The 21,981-nt window shown below is 37.0% G+C and overlaps 2 protein-coding genes across 2 annotated transcripts in view; both read right to left on the bottom strand.

Moving 5' to 3' along the window:
- enpp4 (ectonucleotide pyrophosphatase/phosphodiesterase 4) overlaps positions 1 to 21,981 on the bottom strand; it is a 681,324-nt gene that overhangs the window by 553,765 nt on the left and 105,578 nt on the right. The window lies entirely within an intron of this gene.
- The window catches only part of gckr (glucokinase (hexokinase 4) regulator), a 44,186-nt gene that overhangs the window by 6,574 nt on the left and 15,631 nt on the right, over positions 1 to 21,981 (bottom strand). The window contains exons 7-17 of the mRNA XM_062040990.1: positions 21,507 to 21,580; positions 17,309 to 17,375; positions 17,154 to 17,207; positions 16,975 to 17,069; positions 13,092 to 13,197; positions 12,874 to 12,992; positions 5,412 to 5,510; positions 5,260 to 5,357; positions 5,086 to 5,162; positions 1,095 to 1,191; positions 917 to 1,020 (exon numbers count right to left, since the gene is read on the bottom strand). Coding sequence (XP_061896974.1) covers positions 917 to 1,020; positions 1,095 to 1,191; positions 5,086 to 5,162; positions 5,260 to 5,357; positions 5,412 to 5,510; positions 12,874 to 12,992; positions 13,092 to 13,197; positions 16,975 to 17,069; positions 17,154 to 17,207; positions 17,309 to 17,375; positions 21,507 to 21,580 — 990 coding nt within the window. The remainder of the gene's footprint in view (positions 1 to 916; positions 1,021 to 1,094; positions 1,192 to 5,085; positions 5,163 to 5,259; positions 5,358 to 5,411; positions 5,511 to 12,873; positions 12,993 to 13,091; positions 13,198 to 16,974; positions 17,070 to 17,153; positions 17,208 to 17,308; positions 17,376 to 21,506; positions 21,581 to 21,981) is intronic.

Genomic DNA, 21,981 nt, shown 5'->3' with positions numbered 1-21,981 from the left:
GTAATGTTAACGTTAGCCTTTTTGTATGTGTCTGATAACGTTAACGTTATCTTGTAGCCTACACCAGTGGTCCCCAACCACTGGCCCGTGGATCGATTGGTATTGGGCCGCACAAGAAATACAAAAAATATTTAATTTTTATTTAATTTAATTTTATTTTTTTTATTAAATCAACATAAAAAACACAAGATACACTTACAATTAGTGCACCAACCCAAAAAAACTCCCATTCACACTCATTCACACAAAGGGGTTGCTTCTTTCTGTTATTAATATTTCTGGTTCCTACATTATATACCAATATAGATCAATACAGTCTGCAGGGATACAGTCCGTAAGCACACATGATTGTATTTTTTTATGACAAAAAAAAATAGAAAATACCATACCATGGGTAACAACAGTCAATATTTTTGTATTTTATTTTATTTTTTTAGGGGGGTAACAACAGTCAATATTTATGTATTTTGTATTTTTTTTCTTATAAAATAAAAGTGAGCTTTTGTTAAACCAAATTTTGTGTTTTTTCCCATATACAACAACCTATCTGGATTCGACGAGAGAATCGATAAGGAATCGGTTCGATAAGAGGATTCGATAATGGGCTCGAACTCGATAATTTCTTATCAAACATCATCCCTAGTCCCACGTGACCTGCGTACGCAGGTTTTAGGGTGTGTGGAGTGTTTTAAGAACATAGTGTTTATAAGTGTGTGTGAAAGACACACAAATGCAGACAATATTCATGCAAAACATAAAATAAATGGGGTCCTACTTTGCGGAAATTCATTGTATCCCCGAACACTCCACCAGTTTGGGCACTTTTCCAAAAGTACCGATTTGGTACTAACATGGGTTAAAATGTAAACGACAGCCATCCTATTAGGTAGTAGCAACGTGTATTGAAGAAAGCCACCTGTGACGTGTGATCGTCTCCGTCAGCCCGGTGGTGAACCGCATGGAGGTTGGACATCTTCTGCCTCACTTTGCGGGCCACGTCGGCCACTTCCTTGACGTCATCTGTGAGAATGAAGAGGAAGAGTGGGTACGGACGCGTCAGTCTCAGTCCAGGTGGGGAGTGGGCTCTCTCTCACCAGACTGTGCGTAGACGAGAACGACTGTGTCTTGGTCATCAAGCGTGGGCAGGACGCCACGCACAAAATCTTCATGCGCGATGCCAAACTGGGCTCCCTAAGTGAAGCAGTTGTTTCTTTAGTGTACAGTGTGATTAACTCAAAACACTTGCATCTCAAATTGAAAGGAATTGAAATGTTCTTTTTTTTTTTTTAAAGACTAACTTTTATATAATAAATATTGTACACAAAACAATCCAATAGAATGTAGTACATAAACTACAGTAGTTTTATGAAGTAATGTAACAATAATGTACAGCATTTACCTTGTATCGTGGACTTTTTATACACCATCAGCAGCTTTTCAATATTTTCATGGATAAATGTCAGCTGTTTAGACATTTTAACATTCTTGGCTGGCAGCCGACTCATTCTGCTTCAGTATGATGCAGACTAGCAGTGCCTTACTCAAATTTGCGCCACACTCTGTCACGTTTTTAATGATTTCTTTCTTTAATTCAATAAAAATTGTCCTCTTCTTTTTTTCAGGACATGTCCTTCAAACTCACTTTCTGGCTGGGATGTTTTGTCACTCACATTTTTGCTCGTAACTTTGACAGCTCTTATCTCAAAGCATTTTTTTTTTAAGTTGAGACAATCTTAAGTTGAGGTACCACCGTAGCATCGAGGAGAAGAGAAAGTTGCATTGTGACACTTAAAAATAAGAGCTGGATTTCATATTAATTTGATTAAACAAGATTTCACACTGTGTCAGGACTCATGTAATCCCTATAGGCAAGATGAAATGTTTATTTATTTTTTTAATTATTTAAATTTGTTTATTGGTTTTCAGACACATAACAGGAACCAGTTGTCAAACATACATCAAATGTGCTGTTTTCCCCCCAACAAGTAAAATAAAAAAAATACAAATAAAATAAAATAAACAAAGTAAGAAACCACAGGCAAAAGTCTACATACAACTACAGACAGCTGCATTCCTGAATGGCCTTAGAGAGATATAGCAACCCACAAGCACAAGTTATTGTGTCATTTCAGCCCCTCAAGAAAGTGCATTGAGTTGGATTAGAGCAGGGGTGTCCAACGTGCAGCCCGGGGGCCATTTGCAGCCTGCAGCTAATAATTTAACGGCCTGCGGGACAATCTAAAAATATTATTACCCCCAAAAATTTCTCTGGCAACACAAAGCTGCCATTCAGGCTGTTTTTTCTTCAAATCGATAATTGCTCAAAGAATAATAGGGAATCAGTGTTGTTATGAATTATTGACATATTGAACGTTCCAATTAGTTAACATCAAATATTCCACTTTGAAATATTTTTGTGAAAAAATATTGCATATTTTGTGTTTGCCATAAAAAAAATATTATATTACAAAAAGTGCATTAAACAAACAACTAAAATAAACATTAAACATTTTATAAAAAGATAATCGACGGAAAGATCTTAAAATTGATGTAAAGATTAAGGCGTTGAAAGTTAACAAAAATAAAAAAATTGTGCATGACTTATTTGTAACATTTTTAGATCTCTGAGAATTTTTGTGAGATTAAAAAAAACTGTCATTGCTCAAAAAATAACGTATCAAAATCAATGTTGTTATGAATTACTGACCTATTTAAGGCGCAATTACTATTATTACTAAGTATTGCCCATAGACAATATTTGGGGGAAAGAATATTCCATATTTTAATGTGTTTGTCAAAAAAAACTAAGTTTTCTATGACAAAAAAAGGCATTAAACGAACAACCAAAAAACCATAATAAAAAATTTAAAAAAAACACAATTGACAGAAAGATCTTAAAGTTGATCAAGAGAGTTAGGCGTTGATAGTAAAACTATAGAAAACTATGTATGACTTTTTAACATTTTTAGATCTCTGAGAATGTTAGTGAAATTATAAAAAACTGTCATTCCTCAAAAAATAATAATATATCAAAATCAATGTTGTTATTAATTATTGATCTGTTTAATGCACAATTACTACACATCAAATATTCCACTTTGAATCTATTTGGGGAAAACATATTGCATATTTTTGTGTGTTAGCCAAAAAAACTAAATTTTGTATGACAAAAAGGGCATTAAATGAACAACCAAAAAAAAAATTAAAAAAAATACTAAAAACATAATTGACAGAAAAATCTTAAAGTTGAACTAGAGATTTAGGCGTTGAAAGTAAAAAAATACAAAATTATGTATGACTTTTTAACATTTTTGGATCTCTGAGAATTTTTGTGAAATTATAAAAAACTGTCATTGCTCAAAAAATAATATATCAAAATCAATGTTGTTATGAATTATTCACCTTATTTAAGGCACAAGCTACACATCAAATATTGCACTTTGAATTAATTTGGGTTAAAAATATTGCATATTTCTGTGTTTGCCAAAAAAAACCAAAGTGTTCTATGACAAGAAGGGCATTAAACGAACAACCAAAAAAACATAATCAAAAATATACTAAAACCATAAATTGACAGAAAGATCTTAAAGTTGATCAAGAGAGTTACGCGTTGAAAGTAAAAAAATACAAAATGATGTATGACTTTTTAACATTTTTGGATCTTTGAGAATGTTAGTGAAATTATTTTAAAAAAACTGTAATTCCTCAAAAAATAATAATATATCAAAATCAATGTTGTTATGAATTATTGACGTATTTAAGGCGCAATTACTACACATCAAATATTGCACTTTGACAATATTTTGGAAATAATATTGCATATTTGTGTGTGTTTGCCAAAAAAACATAATCCATCAGTCTACCCCAGGGCAGCTGTGGCTACGAAAGTAGCTTACCACTACCAGGTGTGAATGAATGATGGGTTTTTAACATGTAAAGCGACTTTGGGTACTTAGAAAAGCGCTATATAAATCCCAGGTATTATTATTATTATAATCCAAAAAATACTAAAAACATAATTGACAGAAAGATCTTCAAGTTGATCAAGAGAGATAGGCGTTGAAAGTAAAAATATAGAAAATGATGTATGACTTTTTAACATTTTTGGATCTCTGAGAATTTTAGTGAAATTATAAAAAAAACTGTCATTGCTCTAAAAATAATAATATATCAAAATCAATACTGTTATGAATTATTGACCTATTTAAGGTGCAATTACTACACATCAAATATTCCACTTTGAATTTATTTGGGGAAAACATATTACATATTTGTGTTTGTTTGCCAAAAGAAACAACTTTTTCTATGACAAAAATGGCATTAAACGAACAACCAAAAAAAAACAATACTAAAAACATAATCAACAGGAAAATCTTGAAGTTGAACTAGAGATTTAGGCGTTGAAAGTAAAAAAAAAAAACATAATTATGTATGACTTTTTAACATTTTTGGATCTCTGAGAATTTTTGTGAAATAATAAAAAAAATATATATACCGTATTTTCCGCACTATAAGACGCACCTAAAAACCTTTAATTTTCTCAAAAGCTGACAGTGCGCCTTATAATCCGGTGCGCCTTATATATGGACCAATATTGAGCCACAACAGGTCTCGCAACTACGGGATGCATAAAGTAACCCCAGCCTCTACTGTAGCGTCTATTCTATGCGCCTTGTAATGCGGTGTGCCTTATATATGAACAAAGTTTTCAAATAGGCCATTCATTGAAGGTGCGCCTTATAATCCGGTGCGCCTTATAGTGCGGAAAATAGGCATTGTGAAAATTGTGTGGAAAATTGTGTTTTGCCATAAAACACAGGGTTTTCTTTAACACAAGGGCAAAAAACATTTTAAAAAAATAAAAAGTACTTTATTTTAAAGCTGATCTAAAGATTTAAGCGTTGAAAAAAAAACATTAATACATTACTTATTTTTGTCAAACTATATTATTGTAATGGTTTGGAAAATAAAACGTATCAAAATGTTTTCAGCATGTTAATGGATTCGAGCTTGGGTTTATTGTTTGGACACGGCGCAATTTGATTGGTTGGTCGGGTTGCCGCCCTCACAACAAACATATGGTACCTGCCAAGCCAAGGAGCCTTCGTTGTTGTCCAGCCCTCTGTATCCTCCACTTCTGAACGCTTGGATGTCCTCATAGGCTGGCACACACACACACACACACACACACACACACACACACACACACACACACTGTAATATGCAGAATGTCTTATATTTTGAAGCCTTTGTCCTCACCTGCTCCAAATGTAGGTTCACACTCACTGGCATCAATGAGAGCCAGCACAGCCAGGCTCCCCCAGCCCAGGTAACACACGCGTTTCCCACACAGCAAACTATAACAGTTGTCAATCATTCATTCAACCATGTTATGAATGAGTTGTTATCACCTCTTCCCAGCTGCTGCCACCAAAGCAGCGACGGCGTCACGGTGAGAGTATGTGACCTCCACTGTTTGCTCATAGGCTCTCAGGTGCTGCAGGACGCCCCTTGTGGGGGGGACAGGACGTTTGTCAACATGATCCAGAAGAAAAGAGGTCTTCAACACAACAACACGACAGATGAGGTGCACGTAAGCAGCCTGCACGTGCCTTCCAGAGGATGTGAGACTCACTTCACGGAAACATTTAAAGTGGAAATACAGATGGAAGACAAGACAGCTGCTGTCAGAAGGAATTCATCGTTTCTGCGTTTAAGTATGAATTTTACATGAGTCTGAATTGTGCTTGTGGTCTGCAGTCGAACAAGAGAGAGCGAGAGAGTAGGGTTGTCTCGATACCAATATTTTGGTACCGCTACCAAAATGTATTTTATACTTTTCGGTACTTTTCTAAATAAAGGAGACCACAAAAAATGGCATTTTTGGCTTTATTTGAACAAAAAATCTTAGGGTACATTAAACATGTGTTTATTATTGCAATTTAGTCCTTAAATAAAATAGTGAACATACAAGACAACTTGTCTTTTAGTAGTAAGTAAACAAACAAAGGCTCCTAATTAGTCTGCTGACATATGCAGTAACATATTGTGTCATTTATCATTCTATTATTTTGTCAAAATGATGAGGGACAAACGGTAAAAATGGATTAATAATCTACTTCTTCATTTACTGTTAATATCTGCTTACTTTGTCTTTTAACATGTTCTATCTACACTTCTGTTAAAATGTAATAATCACTTATTCTTCTGTTGTTTGATACTTTACATTAGTTTTGGATGATACCACAAATTTAGGTATCAATCCGATACCAAGTAGTTACAGGATCATACATTGGTCATATTCAAAGTCCTCGTGTGTCCAGTGTAGGGTTGTACGGTATACCGGTATTAGTATAGTACCGCGATACTAATGAATCATATGCAGTACTATACCGCCTCTCAAAAGTACCAGTCCCCCATGCCCCCGCAGCCTGTCGTCGTCACGTCGTGTCATTGCTGGTTTTACGAGCAGACGAGCATGTTCGGCAGCGCACGATCACAGAGTACTTACAAGCAGACACAGTGTGTAGACAGAAAAGGGAGAACGGACACATTTTGGCTTAAAAACTAACGATAAAGTTGAAGTTATAACACTGATACGCCCTCAGGAAGAGGTGCTTTAAAACATGGCTAGCTAGCTAGTGGCTAAAGTCCAGCACCAGTCTGCAGTGTTTTAGCTACTTCTAAATCACTAATCCTCGCCTCCATGGCGACAAATAAAGTATGTTTCTTACAAGTATCATCCCTGCAGGACGAGGAATAGCTAAACATGCTTCACTACACACCGTAGCTCACCGGCATCACAATGTAAACAAACGCCATTGGTGGATCTACACCTAACATCCACTGTAATGATACCAAGTACCGAAGCGTATCTAGTCGATATTACAATGATTACATCGATATTTTTTTAGCATCACAAAATCTTTTTTCATTTTTTTAAAATGTATATTACGTTTATAAACTTTCTACCACTTGTCCTTAATAATGTTGACAAAATAATAGAATGATAAATGACACAATATGTTACTGCATATGTCAGCAGACTAATTAGGAGCCTTTGTTTGTTTACTTACTACTAAAAGACAAGTTGTCTTGTATGTTCACTATTTTATTTAAGGACAAACTTGCAATAATAAACATATGTTTAATGTACCCTAAGAGTTTTTGTTAAAATAAAGCCAACAATGCCGTTTTTTGTGGTCCCCTTTATTTAGAAAAGTATCGAAAAGTACCGAAAAGTATCGAAATACATTTTCTGTATTGTGTATTGTATTGTCCCGATACCTATATTTTGGTACCGTACCGGTACCAAAATATAGGTATCGGGACAACACTAGTCCAGGAACATATTTCCTGAGTTTATAAACATAATATGAATTTTAAAACAAGGAAAAAAGATTTTGTGACACTAAAAAAATATAGATATAATCATAGTAGTATCGACTAGATACGCTCTTTTACTTGGTATCATTACAGTGGATGTCAGGTGTAGATCCACCCATGGCATTTGTTTACATTCAGGAACGGCGTCATTAGCGGTGAAGCCGGTGAGCTACGGTGTGTAGTGAAGCATGTTTAGCTATTCCTCGTCCTGCAGGGATGATACTTGTAAGAAACTTACTTTATTTGTCGCCATGGAGACCAGGATTAGTGATTTCGAAGTAGCTAAAACACTGCCGACTGCGGCTGGATGTTAGCTGCTAGCTAGCTAGCCATGTCTTAAAGCACCTCTTCCTGAGGGCGTTTCAGTGTTATAACTTCACCTTTATCTTTAGTTTTTAAGCCAAAAAGTGTCCGTTCTCCTTTTTCTGTCTACACACTGTGTCTGCTTGTAAGTACTCTGTGATTGTGCGCTGCCGAACATGCTCCACTGTTCGTACAAACAGCAATGTCATGAAGTGACGACGCGCCAAAAAATGGGCAACCGGTACTTTTCAAACAGAGTATAGTACCCTTTTTGATTCATTAGTACCGCGATACTATACTAATACCGGTATACCGTACAACCCTACAAGAGAGATAAAAACGGAGCGAGAGAGAGTTGTTTTGAACAAATTACCTTATTTAGCGACATGAGTAGGACAAAATATTAGAAGCACGTTTCGGTACGATTCAGTCGCGTGTGGACTGGTGAATGTACATATTTACAGCACAGGAACAAGAGTAAACGGTCACTATCCAGTCGGGGTCTCAAAAAATTTATTTTTAGATTAATCACAATTCTTATTTGTAATGACTGCTAATCAAGTAAAAAAAAATCCAAAATCTTTTTTTTTTTTTTAAATCTGTCCTGTCCAACCACTCAGGCAAATCATATTGTTGATGTAGATGATCTATATCTACTGTACAGATTTACTTTAGAAAAGAGAAGTTAGGATACTTCTCTTCTTGCCTTATTTGTATTTGACTTTATTAAATGTTTGGGTAGAACTTTAGTAAACACAACCAATTTTCTTTTAAGTAAGATACAAATGGATCAGTGCTGTTTATGTATTTTATGGAGGAACGTAGTTAATCATAGAACTGGCACCCAATGTTATTAAAAAAAAGTTTTGATTTTGAATGGAGAATCGTTTTGAATCGATTCTGAAACGAATCGTTACCCCCGACAATCAAATAAAATCGACTCATGAGGTGTCCAAAGATTCACAGCCCCACTATCCAGTCATTTCAGGATTTTGCAGGCTTTTTTGTGATTGTCGCGACCTGAAATGTCTGAATATGCAGCAAAATTTTTCAGAAAGCTGCTGCAAAAATGGCTTTTTTCCAATAACATTGAAGCAACTTGTGATTTTATCAATTTATAAGTGTTCCTTAATGGAGCCTTAATGTTAAAAAAAAAAAAAAAGCAATAGATGAGTGCGCTGTTCAGTATCGTAGCCCCTGATTGGCTCCACCTGAGTTTTATATTTTTCAGAAAACAATGAACAGACTTGAGATTTTATGATTTTTTTGATTAATGATTTAAATGTTCCTTGTAACAATAACTTGCAAAACATTTTAAATAAATACAAATTAAAAGTACAAGTACAACGGAATTTCAACATAAATTGGAAAACAAATACTGTATTGATGTTTTACTTGTTTTACACCACACATATTCAAAAGTATACACTAGATGGCAGTAAAAGTACATACTCAGAGCTTATTGTCAAATTAACGTACTGTTTTAATGAACTGTTTTAATTAGCTATCCAGTCATTACAGGCTTTTTTGTGATTGAAATGTCTGAATATGCCGCAGATTTTTCAGAAAGTTGCTGCAAAAAAAAGGCTTTTTTCCCCCAAAACATTGAAGCAACTATGAATGTGTTACCAATTTATAAGTGTTTCTTGGAAGCTTAATGTAAAAAAGCAAGTTAACAAACATAGAAAAACAAATACTGTATTGATGTTTTACTCATTTTATACTGCACAGACTTAAAAGTAGACACTAGATGGCAGTAAAAGTACATACTCAGAGCTCATTGTCAAATTACTTTACAGTTTTAATTAACTTTTAATTAACTATCCAGTCATTCCAGGCTTTTTTTGTGATTGTCGCAGCCTGAAATGTGTAAATTTTCCGCAGATTTTTCAGAAAGTTGCTGCAAAAAATACTTTTTTTCCCAACAACATTGAAGCAACTTGTGATTTTATAAATGCATATAAGTGTTCCTTGGAGCCTAACGTAAAAAAAGCACAGGTTTTTGACAAATGGAAAAACAAATACTGTATTGATGTTTTACTTATTTTATACTGCACTGACTTAAAAGTAGACACTAGATGGCAGTAAAATCCCATCACAGAACTCATTGTCAAATGACTGTACTGTTTTAATTAATTATAACTAATAACGGTAATACAACGTGCCTCGCCAAAAGACACTTTAAAGGTTGCAGCTTCACTCTATCGCTGATTTATTTATTTTCGTTTTTTAAGCACACAGTTAGCCTAAATTTTGACTTTTTTTCAGTATGAAAAATTGCTAAATGAACTTAAAATATCAACAAAAGTATACAACAGAATGACTATATTGGCCATGAGGTGAGACGAAAACAATCAGAGTGCACTGCTCAGTATCGTAGCCACTGATTGGCTCAGCCTCATGCTTATTTTTTTCATAAAACATTAAACAGACTTGACATGTATGCATTTGTTATTAATGTTTTAAATGTTCCATAATTTAAAATAAATAAATAAAAACAAATGAAAAAACTCAGTATTTCAAAATAAATTGGAAATAATACTGTATTGATGTTTGACTCATTTTATGCTGCACATACTTAAAAGTAAACACCAGATGGCAGTAAACATCACATACTCAGAGCTCATTGTCACATTATTGTACTGATTTAATTCATTATAAATAATAAAGTAATACAATTGTCCCTCGCCACTATGCGCTTTGAAGTTTGCGGCTTCACTCTATCGCCGATTTTTTAATTTTATTTTTTAAAGCAACTGGCTTACTACTGGATGCATTTTTGGCCTAAATTAAACACTTTTCAGCATTGACATTGCTAAAAAGACAAAAAATATTATTACAAAATAAGTACTATATTGGCCACTAGATGTTCAGTATCATAGCCACTGATTGACTCAGAGTTTAGTTTTTTCTGATTTTATGAATTATTATTAAGGTTTTAAATGTTCCTTGTAGCCATAATTCCCCCCCCCCCAAAAATATATAAATAAAAATAAAAAATCACATATTTTCAACATTAATTGGAAAACATATACTGTATTAAGGTTTTAAATGTTTTACACCGCACATATTTAACAATAGACACTAGATGGCAGTAAAAGCACATACTCAGGCTCATTGTTAAATTACCGTACTGTTTTAATTAACTATGACTAATAATAGTGGTGGCGTGACTCATATGGTAAAGCGGTCTTTCAGAAACTTCCAACTTCTGCCTTCCTAGTCAGTGGTGTTGTGTCCGATGCTATAATCGGGTTCAAATATAAAAATTAGCTGCATTTTTTTAATGAATGAAACTGCTGTTCTAAATGTATCCACTGGATGTCACAACAGCAATTCAAGTGTAACCCACGTCACACATGACAGCGTTTAAAGATGACTTGTCAGCTGACTTTAAGCGCCCTCTGGACTCCAATCAGCACAGGTGCAGGCAATCAACTGCTCCAGGTGTGGCTGGCAGCAGATGGCGGCAATATCGACGAACAATACTGTACCTTCTTTCATTGTAAACTATCCACTCAACGGATAAAATAACGAAACGGTAAGATGCAAAGACTTTAAGTCAACTTGAGCGTCATATTTGCAGTTACATATCCATGCAGCGCTTGCAATTGGTTAAATGCACGATGCGCACCCTGAACTCTATTGTACAAATGTGTGTTACTACATGTGTTGTTTGTTCTATTTTATCTTATGCTTAAATCTACCATGTTCACACCGGTTAGGTTTGTTGTTATGTTACCTTGACTTCGGCTATGGTGTCATTTTGCTAATTGTTTTGTTCATATTATAATTGTTATATTTGAATGATGATAAATGAATGTATTGCGGCAGTTGCGGATTTCACCAATGCGGCGGTTTGAGGAAAGACTCTATTGCTTTTCCAAATTATTTTAATGGTGAACTGCCACAACATGAGCATCTTAAACAGGAAGTGCTTAAAGTGTAATGGCTTTGTAAATACACTAAGACAATGTCTAAGTTCATTGTGTTCTTGATGGTGTTTTTAAAACGGCATCATTTTTTTTTCTCAGAATTTTCAACTAACTTGAAGTGTTTTGCCAAGAGGATTATTACTCAGTGGCCTAGTGGTTAGAGTGTCCGCCCTGAGATCGGTAGGTTGTGAGTTCAAACCCCGGCCGAGTCATACCAAAGACTATAAAAATGGGACCCATTACCTCCCTGCTTGGCACTCAGCATCAAGGGTTGGAATTACCAAAAATTATTCCCGGGCGTGGCCACCGCTGCTGCTCACTGCTCCCCTCACCTCCCAGAGGTTGATCAAGGGTGATGGGTCAAATGCAGAGAATAATTTCGCCACACCTAGTGTGTGTGTGACAATCATTAGTACTTTAACTTTAACTTATTTGTAATATGTACCGTATTTTTCGGACTATAAGTCGCAGTTTTTTTCATAGTTTGGCCGGGGGTGCGACTTATACTCAGGAGCGACTCATGTGTGAAATTATTAACACATTACCGTAAAATATCAAATAATATTATTTAGCTCATTCACGTAAGAGACTAGACGTATAAGATTTCATCGGATTTAGCGATTAGGAGTGACAGATTGTTTGGTAAACGTATAGCATGTTCTATATGTTATAGTTATTTGAATGACTCTTACCATAATATGTTACGTTAACATACCAGGCACGTTCTCAGTTGGTTATTTATGCGTCATATAACGTACACTTAGTCAGCCTGTTGTTCACTATTCTTTATTTATTTTAAATTGCCATTCAAATGTCTATTCTTGGTGTTGGGTTTTATCAAATAAATTTCCCCAAAAAATGCGACTTATACTCCAGTGCGACTTATATGTTTTTTTCCTTCTTTATTATGCATTTTCGGCCGGTGCAACTTATACTCCGGAGCGACTTATACTCCGAAAAATACAGTACATTTTCAGAATGTGCTTGTTGTAATTTTGGCCAAAGTAAGACAAAGAAAACAAATTGAAGTTGCCTTTGTTTTTAAGGCCTCTGAGCTAAAATGAGTTTGACACCCTTGGTCTACACTCACTCTCACTTGTTTTAATGCTACGCTCAAGCTGCTTGTCCATCGTGTGAATGAAGCCGCGGAGAAGAAAAACGGACGTGACAACATATGCAACCCAGCAATTGGCGCAAATTCCTGGAGGGACTGACTATACTAACATGCTGCTTGTATTGAGTGGCTTACTGGTGTGTGATGGACGCACGTGAGAAAGCGGCAGCGTGAGCGGCACACAGGATGACCTCCAGCAGCATCTTAGTCGCACTTCCTCCTTTCATCCTGGAAGAGCCACTGATGGCCTCCGGCTGAACCCGGCACACACAAGACAGTGAGAGCGCGTCGACTCCTCTGATCTTGAGAGTTTTGTGTCAGCGCTATTATTAGCATTAGTGACAAGCTCTCACACCAACTGATGGGTTGATGAGGAAGGACTTCCCACTTTTGGCAAGAGCCTGCATTCTTTGGACCACGCTGAGAAATGTGAATGTGCAGCCTGGTATGAGTTCATTCCTGCACACATGAATGACATACAGTATGTTACAGCAGCTGTATGATACTGACAGATGCTTCGTCACCACATCTGCACACCCCATATTTTGCATACTTGTGTCTCATTAGATCAGGGCTATTCAACCACATAATGAAGAGGGCCGTAGTTTCAAGAGCTCAAGGTCTAAGGTCAGACATCCAAACTTGGATGTTTCTTTAGAAAGTGCCTCTGCTGGTTATATTCCTTTGAGACTGCGTTTACTTATTTACAAAGTAAACACATCAGCTTTTACACTGCACTCTCAATAAATTCATTATTTTGCCCTTGCTACTCGTTTCCAGCGTGTGCAGCTAGACAGATAGTTAACAGCATGAAGAAACAAAAGCTAAGTTTTGTTGCTGATGAATTTTCCTTCAGTTTTATTTCTTTACACACCTTCCTCTATCTAGGTTTGTAAGACTGAAAATATCCATCCATTCACTTTCTACCGCTTGTCCCTTTCGGGGTCGCCAAGGTGTTCTGGAGCCTATCTCAGCTGCATTTGGGCGGAAGGCGGGGTACACCCTAGACAAGTTGCCACCTTATCACAGGGCCAACACAGATAGACAGACAACATTCACACTCATATAAACATTACAAATGTATACCATCCATCATGAAATTACATAAATAATGTCCATTGTGTATTTTACATAAATAAAATATGTCTGGTGATGATACACACTGCAAACATTGCACACATGTGGTTTAACACATTTAAAACTAAGGTGTAGCTTTATCACCCTGTGTTAATCAAATTTAGCGCTACATGTTTTGATTGCCAGAGTTAAATAGTCAAGTGTGTGTGTGTGTGTGTGTGTGTGTGTGTGTGTGTGTGTGTGTGTGTGTGTGTGTGTGTGTGTTTGTGTGCGCGTGCGCGCATGTGTGCATACGTATATATATATATATATATATATATATATATATATATATATATATATATATATATATATATATATATATATATATATATATATATATATATATATCTTATATCATATATATATATATATATATATATATATATATATATATATATATATATATATATATATATATATATATATATATATATATATATGATGAGGTGGCGACTTGTCCAGGGTGTACCCCGCCTCCCGCCCGATTGTAGCTGAGATAGGCTCCAGCGCCCCCCGCGACCCCGAAGGGAATAAGCGGTAGAAAATGGATGGATGGATGGAATATATATACATATATATATATATATATATATATATATATATATATATATATATATATATATATATATATATATATATATATATATATATATATATATATATATATATATATATATATATATATATATATATATATATATATATGTATACACAGTATATATATATATATATATACCATGGACACTGGCGGGATGGATCCGTAATTTGGGGACCCCTGATATACGACCACGAATACAAAAGACATCACAAAGTCCATCCATCCATCCATCTTCTTCCGCTTATCCAAGGTCGGGTCGCGGGGGCAGCAGCCTAAGCAGGGAAGCCCAGACTTCCCTCTCCCCAGCTACTTCATCCAGCTCCTCCCGGGGGATCCCGAGGCGTTCCCAGGCCAGCCGGGATACATAGTCTTCCTAATGTGTCCTGGGTCTTCCCCGTGGCCTCCTACCGGTCGGACGTGCCCGAAACACCTCCCGTTCAGGTGGCATCCTGACCAGATGCCCGAACCACCTCATTTGGCTCCTCTTGATGTGGAGGAGCAGCGGCTTTACTTTGAGCTCCCCCCGGATGGCAGAGCTTCTCACCCTATCTCTAAGGGAGAGCCCCGCCACCCGGCGGAGGAAACTCATTTCGGCCGCTTGTACCCGTGATCTTGTCCTTTTGGTCATAACCCAAAGCTCATGACCATAGATGAGGATGGGAATGTAGATCGACCGGTAAATTGAGAGCTTTGCCTTTCAGCTCAGCTCCTTCTTCACCACAACGGATTGATACAGCGTCCGCATTACTGAAGACGCCGCACCGATACGCCTGTCGATCTCACGATCCACTCTTCCCTCACTGGTGAACAAGACTCCGAGGTACTTGAACTCTTCCACTTGGGGCAAGATCTCCTCCCCAACCCGGAGATGGCACTCCACCCTTTTCCGGGCGAGAACCATGGACTCGGACTTGGAGGTGCTGATTCCCATCCCAGTCACTTCACACTCGGCTGTGAACCGATCCAGTGAGAGCTGAAGATCCTGGCCAGATGAAGCCATCAGGACCACATCATCTGCAAAAAGCAGAGACCTAATCCTGACTGCGCCTAGAAATTCTGTCCATAAAAGTTATGAACAGAATCGGTGACAAAGGGCAACCTTGGCGGAGTCTAACCCTCACTGGAAACGGGTCCGACTTACTGCCGGCAATGCGGACCGAGATCTGACAGTGATCGTACAGGGAGCGGCTTGCCACAATCAGACAGTCCGATACCCCATACTCTCTGAGCACTCCCCACAGGACTTCCCGGGGGACACGGTTGAATGCCTTCTCAAAGTCCACAAAGCCCCAGGAAGACTGGTTGGGCAAACTCCCATGCACCCTCAAGGACCCTGCCAAGAGTATATCGCTGGTCCACAGTTCCATCACAAAGTCAGTCAGTCAATTTCAATACATTCATACTTTGTTGTCCAGTCGCTGTTATGTTGTTATGTATGTTGATTTATTTTCAGGGTGGATAGCATACTTGCCAACCTTGAGACCTCCAATATCGGGAGGTGGGGGGCGTGGTTGGGGCGTGGTTGGGGGCGTGGTTTTGGGCGGGGGCGTGGTTAAGAGGAGAGTATATTTACAGCTAGAATTCACCAACTCAAGTATTTCATATATATATATATATATATATATATATATATATATATATATATATATATATATATATATATATATATATATATATATATATATATATATATACTTGACTTTCAGTGAATTCTAGCTATGTATATATTCATTTTATTATATATATAAATAAAAGAAATACTTGAATTTTAGTGTTCATTTATTTACACATATACACACACACACACACACACAACACTCATCTACTCATTGTTGTACTTGAAAGTACAATGCTTTGTTAAGGGTTGAATTGTCCATCCTCTTTCTATTCTCTGTCACTATTTTTCTAACCATGCTGAACACCCTCTCTGATGATGCATTGCTGTGTGGCACGCACAAAAGTGCTTTCATCAAATGCACGAGAGTGTGGAATCTTCCATCTCTCCCTAGCATGGCTCCCTAGCATGGCCCAAAACCGGTCAATCCTTGCTTCCTGGGGAAGATCTTCCCTGGCAAGCAATTGGTACTCCAGTACTTGTACCCGGAGGCTGGTCAGGTCCAATCGCAGCTGCGGCAGACTTTTTTTGGGGGGGGCGTGGCCTCCAGCTCCGGCTGAATACCGGGAGTTTGTCGGGAGAAAATCTCTGTCGGGAGGTTGTCGGGAGAGGCGCTGAATATCGGGATTCTCCCGCTAAAAACGGGAGGGTTGGCAAGTATGGGATAGTGCCATCTTCTTCTACTCACCCACTGCTGCTTCATATGCTTTGCTGTTGCCCCCTGTGAGGTGGCGGGAGTACTGCATACATGAGCAACCCTGTTTTGAATGGTTTCATCAAGCCTATTTAAAGCTTTGGTGGGCCGGATGTGGCCCGCTGGCCGCCAGTTGAATAGACTGCGTTAGATGGTGCGCGCATGCTTGTTGTTGACTAGCCAGTGCCACAGTGTATACCACACACGTACCGTGCCTGATGTGCAGGGTTAAAACCAAGCAGAACAGGAGTGTAGACGTCCGGGTGCTGGAGGCAGAAGTCCAACTGTCCTGCCACAAACGGAGCCTAACAGTACATCATGGTCTTTTAAGTATATCCAATGCAAAATTGGGAGAAAAATCTGCCAGATATTTTTAAATTCAGCCTCACCGACAAGCCACAGGAGATACCGATGAACAAGACTCTCTTCTTCCCCTCACACACCTGTCAGGATAAAACCAAACCGAAATTATTGCAGAAGCCTTCGAGGTGGAGGGAAGAAAGATAAATTGCATTTTGCACACATGCGTCATTCGGCTCCTGACCTTTTTCAGACTGAGCATGCCCAGTTGTGGGTCGTCTTCTGGAGCCTCTTGGGAGGAAAACAGCGCTCTTAAAAGATGAAACAAAAGAACACAATAACCTTTCACATTTAGACCGATACGGTACCAATTACCGGTACCCGGGAATCCGTATGGGTACCAAACGGTACCAATTTGCGATACTTTTGTGTGTGTTCATGTGGGAACAAATATTAATTTGCTCATTTTATAATTTAACATTCAGCATTATAACTACTGTATTTTTCTGACTATAAGGCGCATTTAAAATCCAAAAATCAACAGTCCGCCTTATAATCCGGTGCGCCTAATGTACGTACTAATTCTGGTTGTGCTTACGAAGCAATTTTATTTAGTACAAGGTGTAATGATAAGTGTGACCAATAGATGGCAGTCACCCATAAGAGATTATTATTATTATTATAGAGGTTTATATGAAATAGGGACAGATACAAAAACATAGACATCTGAAACAGTTATCCGATGCATGCATCATAGTGTTTGTAGCCAAAGCTAATTTACAACACTTGTCCCCAACAATAACAACAACACAGATCCAACATCATTAAAATAGGAAAATAAAAAATATGAGTCGATAATAATGATAATAGTAATAATACAGACAAAGTGCAAACTAGATAAAAGCCAATAATAATAATAACACAGACAAAGTGCAGACTAGATAAAAACCAAAAAGTAACAATTAGTAAAAACTAAACATGGGAACACGATTGTTGCTCAACTAGCCATAATTGTGTTTGTTTTTTGATACAGATACCTGTGGACTGCAGGCTGACACCTGTTTAATATGTGACGCTAAGTAACATCAAAACGCTCAAAAAATCGCTGCCAGGTTTTCACTCGGCGGCCACATTAGATGAAGAGATTTTGTCCGGGGCCGAGCTATCTAGTTGTGTGTGTATATATATATTGTTTTTTGGATCGTTTACTTGTGAACTTTCATTCAAAAGCGCCAAACAATAACGATGTGGGAAAAAAATGAATGTCAAAATAAAGCGAGTTTGTTACACTAAAAAAGAGTAACAAAAAGTAAGAGTAAGGTCAAAAAACTGTGTGGCTCGATTCCACCATACCTGACTGCCATAACCCATAATACACTGTGTCCAAACCTTATTACCACACAGATCCTTCCGCCATAAATGCAAATAAACAGTTACATATTCTTCACTGTATTAAAGCAGTATAAAATAGTATGTTATCGAATAATTCACACAAATATACTAATGACAAATAAAGTGTGCCTTATAATTACATTAAGCATGCAATATATACATTTTTTGTATAATTCAAATAAAGTAAATAGTGCCCTTTTGACTGAATAAACATAGGGCACCTTACATAAAATGTAAATGAACTTAAATAGCATTTAAGCTCCTACACCGGGTACTCCGGCTTCCTCCCACCTCCAAAGACATGCACCTGGGGATAGGTTGATTGGCAACACTAAATTGGCCCTAGTGTGTGAATGTGAGTGTGAATGTTGTCTGTCTATCTGTGGTGGCCCTGTGATGAGGTGGCGACTTGTCCAGGGTGTACGCCGCCTAATGCCTGAATGCAGCTGAGATAGGCTCCAGCACTCCCGCAACCCAAAAAGGGACAAGCGGTAGAAAATGGATGGATACCGCTTATCCCTTTCAGGGTCGCGGGGGGTGCTGGAGCCTATCTCAGCTACAATCGGGCGGGAGGCGGGGTACACCCTGGACAAGTCGCCATATATATATATATATATATATATATATATATATATATATATATATATATATATATATATATATATATATATATATATATATATATATATATATATATATGTGTGTGTATATATATATATATATATATATATATATATATATATATATATATATATATATATACATATACATGTACGATACATATACATGTATCTATCTGTATCATGGACGCTGGCGGGACGGATCCGTAATTTGGGGAACCTTGATATAAATAGTTCACTGATAAATTTAGAACAAATCTTTGAATACAAGTTGTATATACCGTGTGTACACTAGAGTACATTAATAATTAATTGGACAAACTGAGCAAAAAAAACAAAGTATGTCAAATGATCTATATATTATTCATGGAAATTGTTCGGAAAGTGGATAAAGTGTCTTGACACTTAAATCAGTGTTTCTTAACCATAGGGCCAGGGCCTATTGTTGGGTCGTTAGTGCCCCCTAGACCGCCGCCAAAAAAGTATCTGTTTCTCACCTGTGGTCCGTATGGGCGGCAGCGGAACTCAGTTGTAATGCACTTTTCCAACACCCGTGGCAGTAATGACAACATCAAACGGAAGACGTCTGGAGCTAAAGTCGTAGAGAAGTTTCTCAAAGGGTACTGCACTTTTTTTGGAATGTAGCCTATCATTCACAATCATTATGAAATACATGACAGATGGATTAAAAAAAAAAAAAAGCATTTTAACTTAAATATAAAAGTAAATAAAGTTCCGCTTATAGCGGAGCCAATGCGAGCGCCTCAATTTCGTCCATAAAATTTGATGAATAAACATTCAAAAACCGCCAACAAAACATTTACATTTCGTGACTTGAACATTAACCAAGTATTAGTGATATTGTTAGGATTATGAGTCATTCTTCATCTAAATTGGAATATATTAACATCCTAGCAGTCAGCATCCTAATGACAGCAGACCTTGTACAGTAAGTGATGTTTTGTGTTTGTTGGCTCACATGAAGACTGCAGTGAGTAATAGTGATGAAAGAAAAGAAAAAAGCAAACGGCGTAATGCGTTTTTTAAATCAATGCGCCGTGTATGCTTAAAATAATCAAAACACATAAATATTAAATATTATTATAAATGTGCCCATTTCTACATTACACATATACTTACTTCAGGTATATAAAACCCTAATGGCGGGGTTTGGATGTTTTTAAGGGCTATATCGGCGGAATTCCAATTCCATTGTAAGCTGACTTTTAATAGCATTTATTTAATATTTAGAATGTAAACAAAAAACCATTACATCCATCGTCATGTCTTTCATAATGATTGTGAATAGGCAAACTTCCAAATAAAAAAGTGCAGTTCCTCTTTAAGCGCAAAAATTATGACTAACGTAATGAAGCTGTATTTCATTTGCACTTAAATTTTGTTGAAGGTTTATTTAAGAAACATATATTGTTCATATTTATCATTAATTTAGTTCGAAGTTATTTACTTTAGCACTCTGTAATTATATGTAAATGTGGTTTATCAGTTTTTATGAGTCCCTTCTTTTGAAATGTATTTGATTAGTGTTTAGTTTTGTAATCAGTCTGACCTAAGCCTTGATAATAATCATAGTGATTAAGGCATGCTTTCAAATCATTTGGTAAGATTTATCCTGTAAGTAGGTTGCATATAATTACTGAATACGATTAAAATCAAGATTAAGATGACTAATTCGGTGTAAATATTTGATTGTGGTGTAAAAGTTTGCCCCTGATGTTTAAAAAGATTAAGAATCCCTGACTTAAATGTAAAATGCTGTCCACTTCTTGTAATGCCTTGCTCACCACAGACACCGGTGGTGCGGAAGTCGTCCCTTGAGTCAGCCCACAACATGACGTTAAAAAAAAATAATTATTAGAAAATATTTTTTAAATGTTTATACTAAAAATAAAAAATCTGTCATGACCCTCCGTGACGGTTTTTGGACGTGTGTTGTTTTTCCTGTGCGTGGTGTTATTTCCGTTCCAGCGCTCTAATTTTCTTGTCTCTACTTTCTGTTTGTCTTTCATTTCCTGCCACTTCTCATCTGGTCTAAGCGCTGCCTCACTCACCTGTCTCTGATTGGCAATTAGGGCACACCTTTTACTGGTTGCCGAACAGAATGCTTTATGTGCCAGCCCTGTCCTCTCATAGTTTTTATCTGTCACCACCTAGATATGTGTTGGCTTCCTGTGCACTCCCTAGCTGCACTAGCTTTTCATTAAATACACTTTTTACCTCCACTGCCCCTTCCGTTTCTACATCTAGGGGCCACGCTGCAAGCAACTCACTCACCGTTTGACAAAATCCATATTAAGACATTAAAATCAGTGTTATATTGTTAGAAAAAGTATTGCGATATATTGCCATATCGATATTTTGTCCACCTCTAATGCGTGTATTGTGAACATTTCACTTATGCAGACACACCTGTCTCCTCCTGCAATGATGTATGAGTAGACCTCACTGTGGCGCATCTCTTTGAGTGCTCTGTTGAAGCTCGACTACACACACAAACACACAAACATACAATCAATGCAATGATACAGTTCTCTTAGAAGAGTCAAAATGTCAAGAAAAATTATAATGTATCAGATTAGGGTGAGAAATAAAAATAGATAGCGTATTTTGTTCTTTGATTACTCCCTCCAGGATGCATTTTCTGAGACAATTTTAACAGTTCAGAGCAGCCAGCCCGGAACGCGTGTGTCAGGAACAGATGCGGAAGCAGATTTTTACAACAAATTTCCGCATAAAAGTGATAATATATCATATTGTATGTGTTTATTACACTTTGCATTCATATTTTGCTGTTTTTTACATTGTTGTTGTGTTTTGCTTGTTTGTAAAACATACACAACTATCGAGGAGCTGGTCTGAGAAGTAAAAGAGGAGCGACGCTCAT

This window comes from Entelurus aequoreus, linkage group LG01 (genome assembly GCF_033978785.1).
Source record: "Entelurus aequoreus isolate RoL-2023_Sb linkage group LG01, RoL_Eaeq_v1.1, whole genome shotgun sequence".
NCBI classification, from domain to species: Eukaryota; Metazoa; Chordata; class Actinopteri; order Syngnathiformes; family Syngnathidae; genus Entelurus; species Entelurus aequoreus.
This window is presented reverse-complemented; position numbering and strand designations above follow the sequence as displayed.